This window comes from Sipha flava, unplaced genomic scaffold, assembly GCF_003268045.1.
Source record: "Sipha flava isolate LNK unplaced genomic scaffold, YSA_version1 222_pilon_pilon, whole genome shotgun sequence".
Classification (NCBI taxonomy): Eukaryota; Metazoa; Arthropoda; class Insecta; order Hemiptera; family Aphididae; genus Sipha; species Sipha flava.
In genome coordinates, this window is record NW_020272853.1 from 1,869,383 (window position 1) to 1,883,484 (window position 14,102).

The 14,102-nt window shown below is 25.6% G+C and overlaps 1 protein-coding gene across 2 annotated transcripts; it reads right to left on the reverse strand.

Moving 5' to 3' along the window:
• Positions 1–52: 52 nt before the first annotated feature.
• On the reverse strand, positions 53–14,080 carry LOC112683286 (FACT complex subunit spt16). Of its 2 annotated transcripts, XM_025554237.1 has the most exons (22): positions 13,833–14,080; positions 13,225–13,329; positions 11,392–11,550; positions 11,098–11,250; positions 10,886–11,032; positions 10,660–10,814; positions 10,482–10,596; positions 10,274–10,422; positions 9,976–10,162; positions 9,469–9,642; positions 9,209–9,407; positions 8,539–8,734; positions 7,504–7,742; positions 7,298–7,440; positions 7,030–7,212; positions 6,667–6,968; positions 6,223–6,403; positions 4,187–4,268; positions 3,924–4,113; positions 1,213–1,284; positions 173–343; positions 53–105 (listed from the first exon to the last, which is right to left on the reverse strand). In XM_025554237.1, the coding sequence occupies exons 1-22, from the start codon at positions 13,899–13,901 to the stop codon at positions 99–101; spliced, it is 3,378 nt and encodes a 1,125-aa protein (XP_025410022.1). In that variant the 5' UTR covers positions 13,902–14,080; the 3' UTR covers positions 53–98. The 2 variants fall into 2 exon arrangements, with proteins under 2 accessions (XP_025410022.1, XP_025410024.1); XM_025554239.1 differs by lacking the exon at positions 1,213–1,284.
• Between the last annotated feature and the right edge of the window lie 22 nt (positions 14,081–14,102).

Consider the following 14,102-nt stretch of genomic DNA (forward strand, 5'->3'; position numbering starts at 1 on the left):
AATAATAAAGCTAAAAATTAAGCTGTCTTGGTTTAATTTAAAAATTTTTAATTTAATTTTCAATGCATCCCGTTTTCCAATTTTATACTTCTATAAATTTATTTTCTGGAAAAAAAAATACATTAAGTTTACTCATAATTATTTTATGGTTTAAAATTAAAAACTTCTATACTTATGTTTTTTTGATGAATGACGATCACTACTATCATCATGACGTCGTTTTTCACTTCCTGAAGACTTATGTCTTGAGTGGTTCCCACTGCTACTGTGACGATTGCTATTATTATGATGATTGCTACTACTACTTGATTTATTGTGAGATGATGATTTACTTTTAGATGGACTGTAACAAAAGTAAAAACTATGAAATATACTAAATCCAAAATGACCTAAAATGTCATTAAATAAAGCTATTCACATTAAACACAAGGCTATTCACTCAAATAAATTTTACTTCTGTAATTTGAAATCAAAAAATAAATTAAATCATTAAAATACTTCGAACATGCATATGAAAAATAATAAATATGGTATAACCGAATATCAATCATTGTTCTTGATTATAAGTTTATAAGAGAAGATATTAATTAATTGTAATGTATATTGTTGTTATATATATATATATGTTGTTATTGTTATATATAATACACATTGGTTATCATTAGTTTCAAATATTTATAAAAAATTAACATTTAGAAAATTTGGTCGTTGTAAAAGCAAGGGTAATCCCTTAACTTTTGTCTTTACAATTTTCTGTTATCTAGGCAATTTTTAATACTCAAGACCAATACCAAAAGATAAATTTTACTCAGTTCCTTAATAACTTTTTATTATACTCTTATGACCAATTCAATCATGATTTCTTATCTTAGATATTTAACTAAGCATTTAATTCTTCATTGAGTATATTTATAGAACCTTTTTTATTGTTCAACCTAATTTCTACTATGAAAAATAATAAAATTAAAAAAATAAACTAATAAATCTAACTTATAAAATACTAAGTACACAATTTTTAACTTAAAAACAAAATATGATAAACTACCAAAATTGTACAGACTTCTATTTATATATATGTACATTTAATTAATAAAATACAGCAAAATTATTCATTATTTTCATCAAATATAAACTAGAATAACTAAAAAGAATCAAAATGCCAATTGTAATTCTATAAACTTATTGACAGAACTTCAAAAAATAATACTTTACCTTGAATAGCTGTTAGAATATGATTTGTTTTTTTGACCAATATTTGATTTTGAATATGATATAGAAGATTGTCTAAAATGTATAATATTATCATACTATATTGTCAAAAATTTCTGAATCTATTTAAAATTTTTTTTTATTAAAAAAATATTGTTGTATACAAAAATCAGCAATAATACGAGTTGCTTGAATTTAATCTCAATGATAAATTGGAAAATAATAAATTATTAATTATAAATTCAAAGCTTAAAAAAAAAACTAATGCAGCCTTTGCTGATATAATACAATTAAATCATACTACTATTAGATAAAAAAAATCGATGTGAGGAGACTCATTTACTGGTGAATAGTCTAACGCTTATAGCATTTTTTATATGACTACAAAAAAATATTAAGTAACAAAATATCAAATTACATAAAATTTGTAAATACAAAAATATTGAATCACATTATATGAAATTTTCAAAATTATTTGGTAAGACATTTCACAATTAAAAAAGAAAACATGAAAATCATACTATATTTATAAAATAGTAATATAAGGATTCAGTAAAAATGAAGTTTTTATAATTTTTTTTTTTTTTTTAATGTCTATCCTAAATGGAAATACATGAATTAAATGTTTTTATACATCAATTATGTTCATTGCAGTAGTTTAACTATTATGTTTAAGATTGTTTACTTATATAGTATAATACAAGATTAGTAATACAAATAGTTATTTTATAAAAATATAAATAAAATATTACTCTGAAGATCACTATTATTTAATGTTTGTAGTTTCCAATAAATTTAAATAACTCATTGTATCTTGTAAGTTGAAAGTGGTCCGAGCCAGTGGCATCAAAGACATACTTTTATGGGATGGTTCGCCACTGTATTTAACTTTGTGATAATTAATGTAACATTTTTAATGAAAATAACATAATAGACGATCAAAAAAAGAAAGTTCTGATGGGCAGGACATGCAAAGCGGAGCCAGAATTCTCTACTAAGAATTGTGCTGGAACAGAATTCAGTAGGAAAACGACCCTTAGGAAGATCAAAATTAAGATGGGAAGATATATTTGAGAGGAATTGTAGATGACTTAGAAAGCAGAGCCAACTGGATAGATTTGGTGATGAAGAGATGGTTGGAGAACGGGTTTTGAGACGGGATAGTCCTAGCAGCCGATTAACTTAAGAAAGAAAGAAAAGAAAAGATAACTAATGTGATCATTTACTATAAAACCATGAGACCAATCATTATTTTTCTCTAGTTTAGAGGTTGATAGTGGTAACAATTTGTATACCTTGGTCCAAATAAAATCATACTTAATAATATGTTAAATAAGCTTATTTATATTGATTATCAAAAACTAACTTTTACTAAGAATTAATATTATTACCAATATCTACAATATTCTTTTTTTTGCAATAGTTGACTCATTATTTATTTCTTCTTTGCCTTTCTCCCAACTATTTGGGGTTGGTCTTATTGGAACCCTTATCCTAAACCTCCACTGATTTCCATTTTCTACATCCCCTACACACATATCAACGTCCGTCTTATCATTCTCCATTGTATTATCCAACCAATTTTTTTTTTAGTCTTCTTCTTCCTCTTTTCCCTTCAATGTTCATTTTCATAACAACTCTCACTGCATTTGTTTCCTTTCGTTTTTCGCCCAAACCATCTCAATCTATTTTCTCTCATCTTGTCCACTATAAATGCAACACTAATACTTCCTCTCACATATCCACTTCTTATTCTATATTTTATTATTAATTCATTGAACCATCTAACTATTCTCATCTTTTCAATACTCATACTCTGTTCTATTCTCCTATCAATCACCCAACATTGAACCATATAGCATAGTTGGTCTCACTACAATCTTATACAATTTACCTTTTAGCCTCATTGGAATTCTCTTATCTTAAAAATAGCCCAATGCTTCTCTCCATTTCATCTAACGGTACTTAATTCTATGTTTTACATCAATGCCCAAACCCCAGTTATTTTGTACAAATGAATATTAAAAGTTCTCGACTTCACCTATCACATCACCACTTATTGTCATTAGTCACCTCAAACCCTCAACTTCTTATCTTCCTCCAAAGTCATACTCTATATACTCTTTTATTTCTACTAGTTCTCAATCCCTTTTCATGGGCTAACCTCCACCCATCTAACCTAATATTAATTTCTTCTAGATTTTTTCCTAGCAAAACTATAAAGCCGACTTCTAATGCACACCTATCCCTACGTTAAAATCTTCTGTTACTCCACACTAACTCTTTACACAAGTTCTTGAGCTTTTATACATATTCTGAATCAAATTTATATATATTTTTGGAACCTCCCTTTTTCATTAATACCCACTTTGAAACTTTTCTTGGCATTCTGCCATACACTTTTTCTAAATCTATAAACATACTTTTTTCATCTTTTTCCAAAACTAATCAAATAATTGTCTAACACAAAATAATGGCTCCATTTTATTTTCATAGCATAAAACCAAACTTATTTTTCGATATTGATGTCTTATCTTTTATTCTCTATAATCTTTCCCCACATTTTCATGCTATAACTCATAAACTTTAATTCTCTATAGTTGCCACATTTAATTAGTTGACCTATTTTTTAATTATTAAATTTTAAAATTTGAGTAATTTTAATAAAATTATGAAGTATATGTACATAAACACCAAATTTTTAATTATTTTACCTGTGCTTATCACCACTACTTGATTTTTTATGTGATGAGGAACTTTTAAAACGACTTCCACTACTACTTCCAATTTTCTTTTTTGAGTATTCATCTTGAAACTCATTTCTATCGCGGTCTTCTTCAGCAGCTTCTCTTTCCAAATCTGACCAATCCTTTCCAGATTCATCAGAAGAACCTAATTCTTCTTCTAAAATGTTTAATATTTCCTCACAAATTAATAACAATTAAACCAAATAGATTAAAAAATAATAATATATTACCATCACTGTCAGAATCTTCAGAAGCTTCTGAATATTCAGATCCATCATCATCTGATTCTTCAAATGATTCAACATCAGTTGGCTAGAAAATAAGTAGTTTATATAATTTCAAATATTTGTAAAACAATTCATGGTACTCGTCTAATATGCTACCTACCGTAGTAATTTTTCTTTTATTTCATTTTACTGTGGAAAAGTACATTTGAGTCATTAGGATAAATAACATATTATAACAGTTAAAATTACTTTGTAGCCCTTTCCTTGACTTATTTCCTTGGATGTTGTCGTAAACAACTATTTATTAACATACTTTTATATTTGGAGACGGGTTTTAGCTAACAAGATAAATGGGTATTTTAGGTAGTAAGAATATTTATATTATTTTTGTTATTAGCTAACCGCTCAAAAAGGAATAGTTGTTTTGCGTATAAGTTTTTAAAAGATTAATATTATTATTGTTTTTAATAAACAACGAAAAGCCTTGAGTCTTTTCCTTGTCCTAAATTACTATTGCGTATTACGTTTATTTATCTGTGTATAAATAGGGACATAGTGCCAATACTTATTCAGATACAATGTAGCCAGACTTATGAGTAGATCGATACTGTTAAACTTACAACATTAACTTATCAGGCTACAATTACGTTGTATTTCAGTATTATAATAAAATCACATTTATAACTTAGTGTTTTCTTCATATTAATTCAAACTTCTACCAACGAACGTGTAATTACTGCAACAAAAGGTGACATAGTTGTAAAAATGTTTTGAATCAGTCTTGATCAAACTGGCTCACTACACTTAATAGCCATTGTGATATCTGATCTAACAAGACCCATGATAACTTATTTTTAGATATATTATTATTGTATCTGTGTTGTGTTCACATATGTGTCCTAATCATTGTTAGTTTTTCTTTATTAAAAAAAAAATAAAATAAAATAAACACATTTTTTTAAAACTAAATACACATTTATAATACACAAATAGTATATAATGTATAATAATATATAATGACATTTGATATGGTTAGAAATATTATAAAGTACTTGACAACGATAAATTAATAAATTATTTAGTAATAAATTTTTATTAATATTGTTATATAATCAGTTAATGTTTTTTGGTAGGTATCATTTTATGATAGGTAGTGTATTAGTCGAGTACCCAATTTATAATTTTATTTTGAGACACCTTTACAAAATAGCATAAAATATTTATAAAATCTATTTCCAGTCAATTTTAAACAACCACAAAACTACTGAAATCAAGATTAAAATACAATTATATGTATTTAATTATTAAAAATAAAGCATATAAATAATATTACTGCAAGTAACCTATTAAAATGTGAGAAGACTGCAATATTATGAAATATATAAAAATATATAAAAATTATTAATATATTATTTACAATCAAAAAAATTAATTTTGATTAATTATGAGTTAAATTAAAAGTATCAAATAAACTATCTATCCTTTAAAAATGGCCATAAAAAAAACTAAAATTACAACTACCAAAATACAAGAATTAAAACATTAGATCAGATAGATGGCATTGCTGTATAAATCTTTTAAATTTGAAAACTGATAAATAAAAATATGAGAACTCTCAAAAAAAGATTCTGAATAAAAAAGTTCAAGTTAATAAGTTTAAATGTTCTAAGATAGTAGATACAGAAGTAGAAAAAACATTTCCAACATAGTAATTCTATTTTTTTTTTTTTGGAAATGCTTCCAAATAATTGCTGTCTTGTTGCCATTGCTTTATTTTTTTTATTTTTGAAAATACTACACAATATTCTTCAAATTATATACTGTTTAATGTACCATTGGTTTATTAAATAGATTTTAACTGTCATAAAAAAAAATTATAAAAATGTACCTTTATTTTGCACAAATTAACTTTACCCCATCCTTAATAAGGTAAAAATTGTTAGGGTTTTCAGTTCATATATGTAGGTTTCAAACAGACACTTGGTTTATCTTTAATTTGAATTGTAGCTTAATGTTATAATTATTTATAATATATTTACTTCATATGGTTCATCCTCTTCTTCTTCCTCATCTGCTGCTCCTTCTTCATCATCAGATTCAGGATCAAGGAATGTCCAGCCACCATTTTCAAAGAAACCTTCAGGATCATCAGTAATTGTTTTCATAATTTTAGTCCAATTTAATGACTGAATACCTTCAGAGTATCGAATATCACAAGAACTGTAACAAAAATTGTAAACAATTTATTTCAACAATGCATAAATTATAATTAATTTAATAATATTACAATAAATAATATTTTATAATATTAATAATTTAATAATATTATAATATTGTATGCTGTATCAAATTCAGGGGAAAAACTTGATAAAATAATTCAAAATAATTTTTTTAATGCTCCATTAAAATTACTATACTTTATTTTACTATAAAGCATTAAAATTAAACATAAAAGTAAGTATATATATTTTCTTATAACATACTTTAACCATTCTTTAACATGATCCAACATGTTCATTGGTATAGCGTTAACCATAACAACTTTTTTTTGGTAATCTTTAAAAACAAAAATCATATCAAAGTTTTTTAAATGGAATTGAACTCTTTCAAAATGAACCAATTCAACATCTTCTAAAGTAATTACAAATGGTGGCCATTCAGTAAAATTAACAAGACATCCACTAGTAGGCTGCAGTAGTACTGTACTCCTAAATGGTGCACCAGGAAAACCTAAATCTCTGAATGGAGTATCAAACTCTATTTCTTGTTTTGTCACAGATTCTACCTAAAATGATTCAAAAAATATTAATATAAAATGTAAAAATTATAAACATTTAATTTAATACTTTTTCACAAAAACTTTTGAATGCGGTTTTTAATTTAACACGTAATTCACGTTCAGATTGCTCAGCAGCTAAATCATCTCTATCATGCATATGCTGATGTTTACCAAGATCTGTAGTTATTTCTCCAACTTCTGTATAGAATTGTACATCTAAATGTTTTTTTTTACCAAACATAATAGCATGCTGTCAAAATTAAATTTTAACAAAATTAATTTAAATCTTATAAAATGACATTTGTATTATGTATATTATGGTTCACAATTGTTACTTTTAAATGGAAATGTAACAATATTATCATTTCACCATCACAGGGTTGAAAAAATGCATTTTTAATATTGTTATATAAAATATCAACTTTATCTCCCCTGACCGAGTTATATCTAAATCCATTTGAATGAGCTTCCAAGGTACCTATAATATAAAATATAAACATTTAGTTTGCCATAAAGTAGTTCTATTATTTTTAAATTGTACCAGTCATTCTTTTATTAACAATGTTTGGTCTTATGTACAAGTCCTTTAATTTTGGGTTTCCCTTGTTAACTGATAATACTAAAGAATCTTGCTTAACTAAATCTTCTTTTTCTTTTTCTTCAGCTTCTCGAGTTTTAAATTTTTTTTGAACTTCTTTAATTATACGATATGCATTCACTAAATTTGTAGAAGCTGTAATTTGTTCACCAGGTTCTCTTGTATTTGAGCTCCGATAAGTTCTAAAAAGTATAAAAATATTATATATATCTACAAGAGCTATTTAGAAGAAAGTAAGGAACATATATAAAAAAAACAAGTATAAGAAAAACATTTTATTATATACATGTGAAAGAGGGACTAATATACTACTTTTCTACATAGTCACCATACAAATTCAGGCACTTATGAAAGTGGTATACAAGCTTTGAAAATCCTGTCATAGAACCTGTGCAATCTTCCTTGATGACAATCATGGCAACAGTGTTCTAAAATAAACAAGGTGTTCTTCTTATTGATTTTCTTGAGTATGGTAAAAGTATGAACCCTGAGCGGTACTGTTAAACATTGCAAAACCTTCGGAAAGCTGTCCAAAACAAGCACAGCAGAAAACTGTCATCCAAAATTTTGTTTTTGCATGACAATGCCCAACCATAAGCAAGAACTCTTAAACTCATTCAACTGTGAAGTTTTTCCTCATCTTGCGCCAAGTGATTTTCACTTATTCCAAAAAATAAAGAACTGGGTTGCAACACAGTATTTTGATGATGATGAGGAGCTTTAGGTATGCATCACTAAGTGGCTGAGGTCATGGGCAACAGAATATTATGACACAGGAATCTCAAAGCTTGTATACCGCTATGTTAAGTGCCTGAATTTGTCTGGTGACTATGTAGAAAAGTAGTATATTAGTCCCTCTTTTACATGTATATAATAATATATTTTTCTTGTATTTATTATTTTTTTTATATTCCAAAATTTTCCATACTTTCTGAATATACCTCATACAAATAACATTTTTTTTTTTTTTTTACTTACAATTCTTTAACAAACATTGACTCTGGATTTTGAAAGTAACTTTCACCTCTTGCTAATGCAGCTCCAGGATGGAAAAAGTTAATTCTTAAGTATGTATAATCACCTTCAACACTCTGAGAAATATTTTTAATAGTAAATATATGAAAAGGAACAGGAATACCAAATACTGGAAGTATAACTGTTTCATATTTTTTGTCTAAAAACCAATTTAATATTAAACGTTTATATTAAAATATAGCATAGCGGAATTGTAAATAACCACTAAAGTATACTAAGTTTCAAAAGAGAACATACTGGATAATGACCAGTTTTAGTGGAGCACATATTTATAACCAAGTACTACCAGTTATGACAAGCATGCAAATCACCGGTGATTGTTGTGAAATGGCAGTATTCCAGTGTTAAATATCATAATTATCATTTGAGTCTGTCTGTTTACAAATTACGCGCAATTCTTCGGCCACTAGTTATATGACACAAATATTTATAAACAATTGATTTGAATTCAGTGTATAATTACCGCATACCTTTGGAGGACTTTTTTACATGCTTATCGCCACATTTTGGCGAAAGTAGGAAAAATTGGCCTTTGAGTAAGTCGTTCTGCGTGAAAGCAGTATGTTCTCTCATGAAACCCAGTATAATACCCTAATAGACATTCAAAACTTACCAACATAAATTTTGAGGTCTTTCACATCTCTTTCTTGTGGCATTTGATTACGATATTTATAAGATACATTAGATTTGCGAACTTTTTGAGCTTCCTTGCCACTAGATTGTTCAGCTAAACGTTGTTTGGCAGCTTCATTTAAAGCCACGGCCAATTCTTTTTGATGTAATTTACGTTTTTCTTCACTTGAAGAATCCATCTACAATAAGTTTAAAAAAATAATTAATTACATACACAAAAATAAAATAAAAATTATATACTCTAAGTTTAGACTCAAGGACTGCTGTTCTCTTTCCTCTACTGACAATTGGTTCTTGTTTAGGTTCATTTTCTTTTTCATCATCCTCTTCTTCATCTTCATCATTGTCATTTAAATATATGGCAATGTTTTTAATTTTCTTTTTTGATGGAGTCATTTGAGTAGCTGTGGTATCCTAAAATAAATTGTTTATTAGGTATTATATATATTTTATAAATTATCATTATTAATTAAATTATTTGTAATCCAAACCGGTTTATTTGATAAATTGTAAAATTATCACAACATGTGGTCAAAAAATTAAAAAATACTTAAATACTTTTATTTAGGCACTTAGAACCAATAAAATATCTTAGTATAAAATTACAGATATATTATCTTTAAATTTAATTTGATTAAATAAACTAATTATAATATTTATATCAAGGTTTTCATACGTATTTATATATATATATATTAACAATTTAAATTTTGAATTTAATTTATTTAAAATATGTAAAATACTAACTTCATTAACTAAAACTGTATCTCCAACATATAAAGCATATACTTTGCTTTCTTTATCAGATCCTTCTTTATTTGTTAACCCAGATAAACCAACACTTAAATTATAAACTTGTCCTTTTTTTACAATAGCAGTGGTTTTAGGTGCTATCATAAGAGAACCTTCGCGAAACTCAATACCCATAACAAATCTGAAAAAATTACAATAAATTTATCATAAAACAAATCAAAACTTTTTATAACTTCAATTATTTTAAATAAATTTAAAATATATTATATTTTAAAAATAAATTAAGACATACCCAAAATTTTTAGTTAAAAAGTCTACAAGATTTGGTTTTTCCTTTTTAGCAAATTCTAACCCTGAGTTATAAACGTCACAAAGTTTAGTTCCAGATTTTAATTTTGAAATTAAAAAATCTTGTAAATTGATCAAAAATTCATAATTCGACTGAAAAATAAATCAAAATATTATCCTTTACGCGCTTTTTAATAACAGTATTTACATACTCTTATATCTTCAGTAGGATTAACAAGTATTGTTCGTATAAGGTTTGAACAGTACGATTTATATCGTAATCCCAAACTACATATTATGACTCCAAAATGTAAAATATTTTTATCACTAAAAATAACATGAATATTATAACATAAAAATAATTTTAAAAAGTAAATATTTTATAAATACCTAGTAGCTGAAAATTTTAAACTATAATTTCCCCCGCTTTGAATAATAGGAGGATAACAAAATTCTAGTTGTGATGGATCAACATTAGCTGGCAAATACTTTTTATCTGATATTGCAACTTCTAAGCCTTCAACTAGTTTTGTATGTTTTACTTTCTAAATGTACATAAATATAAATTTTTATTAACTAAAAATTAATAAAAATTGTTAATAAAGAAAAAAATTACTTTATCTGAATCAATTATTTCCATAATTTGTTCTTTAAGATATTTTGTAAACATTTCAACTGAACTTAAACTAGCTTTCTTCATTAATGTTATTTCATTTTCAGCTTTTATACTTAAAATATAACCAATTGCAGAACTTATATCAACCTTTATAAGTTAACAATTGAAACCATTAATATATCAACAACAAAATTAAAATTAATAACTCATACAGTTTCAAAACCTCCTTTGTCAAATTCAGTTTTCCATGCATCCATAAATGTTCCGGGATATTTTTCTTTCCCAAAAATACCAACCACTTTACCATTCTTGCTACTTTTAATGGCTTTTATCAATTTATCAAAGCTATCTTTATCGTTGCCACCCTACCAATTATCATGTTATAAGACAATTAATAAATTAATTTAAATGTAGTAAATAGTGTACTATATATTACTTAAATCAATATTGGTAAATTTAATTTTAACATATTTTTTTTTTTTTTTAAATAAAAATATTAAGCATACTTTTTCTCTTGTGATTAGTTTCACAAACGGACAGTCAGATTCTTTAACATTCTCAGCAGGTTTTAAAAATTCAACTTTTTTTTTACTAGCTACAATATAAATTCCGTCAGCTGTAAATACAGACACAGTGTCTGTTAGTTCATATCCAAATAACCAAATCTAAAAAAGAATTATAAAATACATTCTATAACAATTAAAATTCAAATTGAACAAAATAATAATTATTTGGCATACTGGAGGATAACAATTAATATTATTACTATGTGTTCTCTATGGAATTTTTATCAAAAGCAATCAATATATAAAAAATTAAGCATATAGCTTTTAAGTTATGGCATAATTCTTGTGTAAATATTAAATAATTATCATTACATATTTTTTAATTAATTTAAAGGTAATTATGAACAAAAAAATGTTGAAATAAAAATAAAAACTGTATACGCTTTATTTTTATAAATTTTTATTTTAAACTATATCATAAATAATAAATATATTTTTTAAAGCATTTGATTAACTTATACATTTCCAAAATATTATTGCTAATTACATTAACAAAGTTTGGAAACCATGGTAGATCAAAATAGATGGCAATACATTGTTAAAATTAAATTAAAACTGATTATAGTTAATAGGAATGCAGAGCAATACTCTCTTTCATAGTAAAAAATCAACCATAAAAATAATTTTATACAGACAATGAACAACTTTATTTTCATAAATATTAACATGGTATTAAATTTGTATAAGACTACAAACATCAAGAAAACCCAATTTTCCCATAACACTTTTTTTTCTGAATCAAAAGGATTGTCCACTCTTAACATTAAATCACTCAGTCATTTCTCATACACATCAGTTTAAAACCCTTGGTCTTATCTTCAATAGACTTCTAACCAAGTCAGCTCAATTTAAAGACAAAAAAAAAAAAAATCTCAAAAAATCAAATATCATTAATGTGTACCTTTACAAAATATTATTAGTCTATTTGCTTCTGAGTAATTCTCAATGCTGCATGGTTTGGCACTAGCATAATAATCTACCACAAATTTAATTTCCTAAATATCAACAAAACTGCCTCAATAGCTTAGAAAATATTTAACACTAAAACACAATCCCAATAAAAAAGTAGCCCTTGAAAAATCAACTTGATAATCCTATTAAGAACCTGCAAACACTGGGTCAAGGTTCCTTCTGTAAATAAATCAAACCAATCCTTAAAAAATTCAAGATTCAATCAATTTCAAAGTGCTCAAGCTATAAATATAATTTCTTTTCATAAAAATGTGTTTATTCCATTTACTATATAGATCAAGAATGACCAACCTGCGGCCTGCGAAATTTATTATACATGTACAAAAAAAATTTATTTTTGTCCTAATAAAAAATTCTGGAATGCCCGCATAACACAGAATCCGTATAATTAACAATGTATTACAACAAACTGTTTGATTCTTCAACAAAATCTTTGTTCCCAAGTTTGATGAACCATGTTATGCAAGTAGTCATAAAAACAGTTCTTGGAAGAATTGGATTCAGAATATGGTGATAAAAACAATAATAATTCATTCTGTTTGTTTCAAATACTAATATAATTTTATATGTGGCCCGCAGTATTGTAATGTATTTCCAAAGTTACCCGCAAGATCATTTAGGTTGGCCACCCTTGATGTAGACCATAAATACCAGTCTTCAAAAAAAAAAAATTATTCAACAATATATTCAAGTACATGAAACATTTATATTACCATTTTTCTATACCTAGTTTTTAGGCAAACTTAAATTAAAAACAAAATCACTAAAATTGTAAATACATAGTCAGATTTATTTATCTACCTGTAAAGAAGATGATTTACTATAGATAGTATAGTCATCAACTCCTACAGCACATGTAAATGCATCTAGATTATTTAAGGCTTGTGTATTTTCATCTTTGTTATTCTGAAACAATTATAACAACCAATAAATAATTATAATATACATTAAAAAAATAATTAACTAATAAGTAAATATTGAATCAGAAATTCAGTTGTGTAATACTAGTTAGAATTTCTAAATAAAAACACAAAGCATAAAGGATAGTTTTTTAAATTGAGAAAATCAACATTGTTGTGATTAATAATTGTTATAAAATTAAAAACCAAACACAACTAAATTTGGTAATTATAAATATAATTATAAGTACTTAACTAAAACAACAAATATTAATAAAATACATTGGACATAATTTAGAGAAATATTTATAAGCTTTTATATTAACATAAAAACAAGAAATTTACAATTACAAAATAATAACACAATTTTTCCAAATTTGAAATATTATAGGAAAAATAAAAGCTGTTTCATGCAAATTTCTTTTAAATTGTGTTTCTATTCTATAAAACAATTCTGAGTAAATAAAATTAGCAGTATCTTAAAATGTAATAGAAATAATAAAAAATTACCTTCCAGAAATTGTAAAGATGTTTTATACGCTTATAAAACGTTTCCTTATCTAATGCAACAGACGGCATGTTCAATACACATTCAAAACTACAACTAGTAAATAATTATTTTTGAAATTATATACAAAAATATTAAAAAGAACAAAAGCGTGTTTCTTTTTTAACTAGTTCGTTTCTTTTGGCTTTCCCTCTAAAAACAACTTCACAATATAGGTAATAACCAGAATTTTCATTCGTTCAATAAAATATCAACAACACAATATAACGTTT

Excerpts from the sequence above, each read along its gene's own strand:
- LOC112683286 (XM_025554237.1), bottom strand. The coding sequence starts at position 13,901 with ATGCCGTCTGTTGCATTAGATAAGGAAACGTTTTATAAGCGTATAAAA. Across the intron at positions 8,735-9,208 it reads AGACCTCAAAATTTATGTTG|ACAAAAAATATGAAACAGTT; the intron begins GTAAGTTTTGAA and ends ATTGGTTTTTAG. Across the intron at positions 6,404-6,666 it reads CATGTTAAAGAATGGTTAAA|TTCTTGTGATATTCGATACT; the intron begins GTATGTTATAAG and ends TTTTTGTTACAG.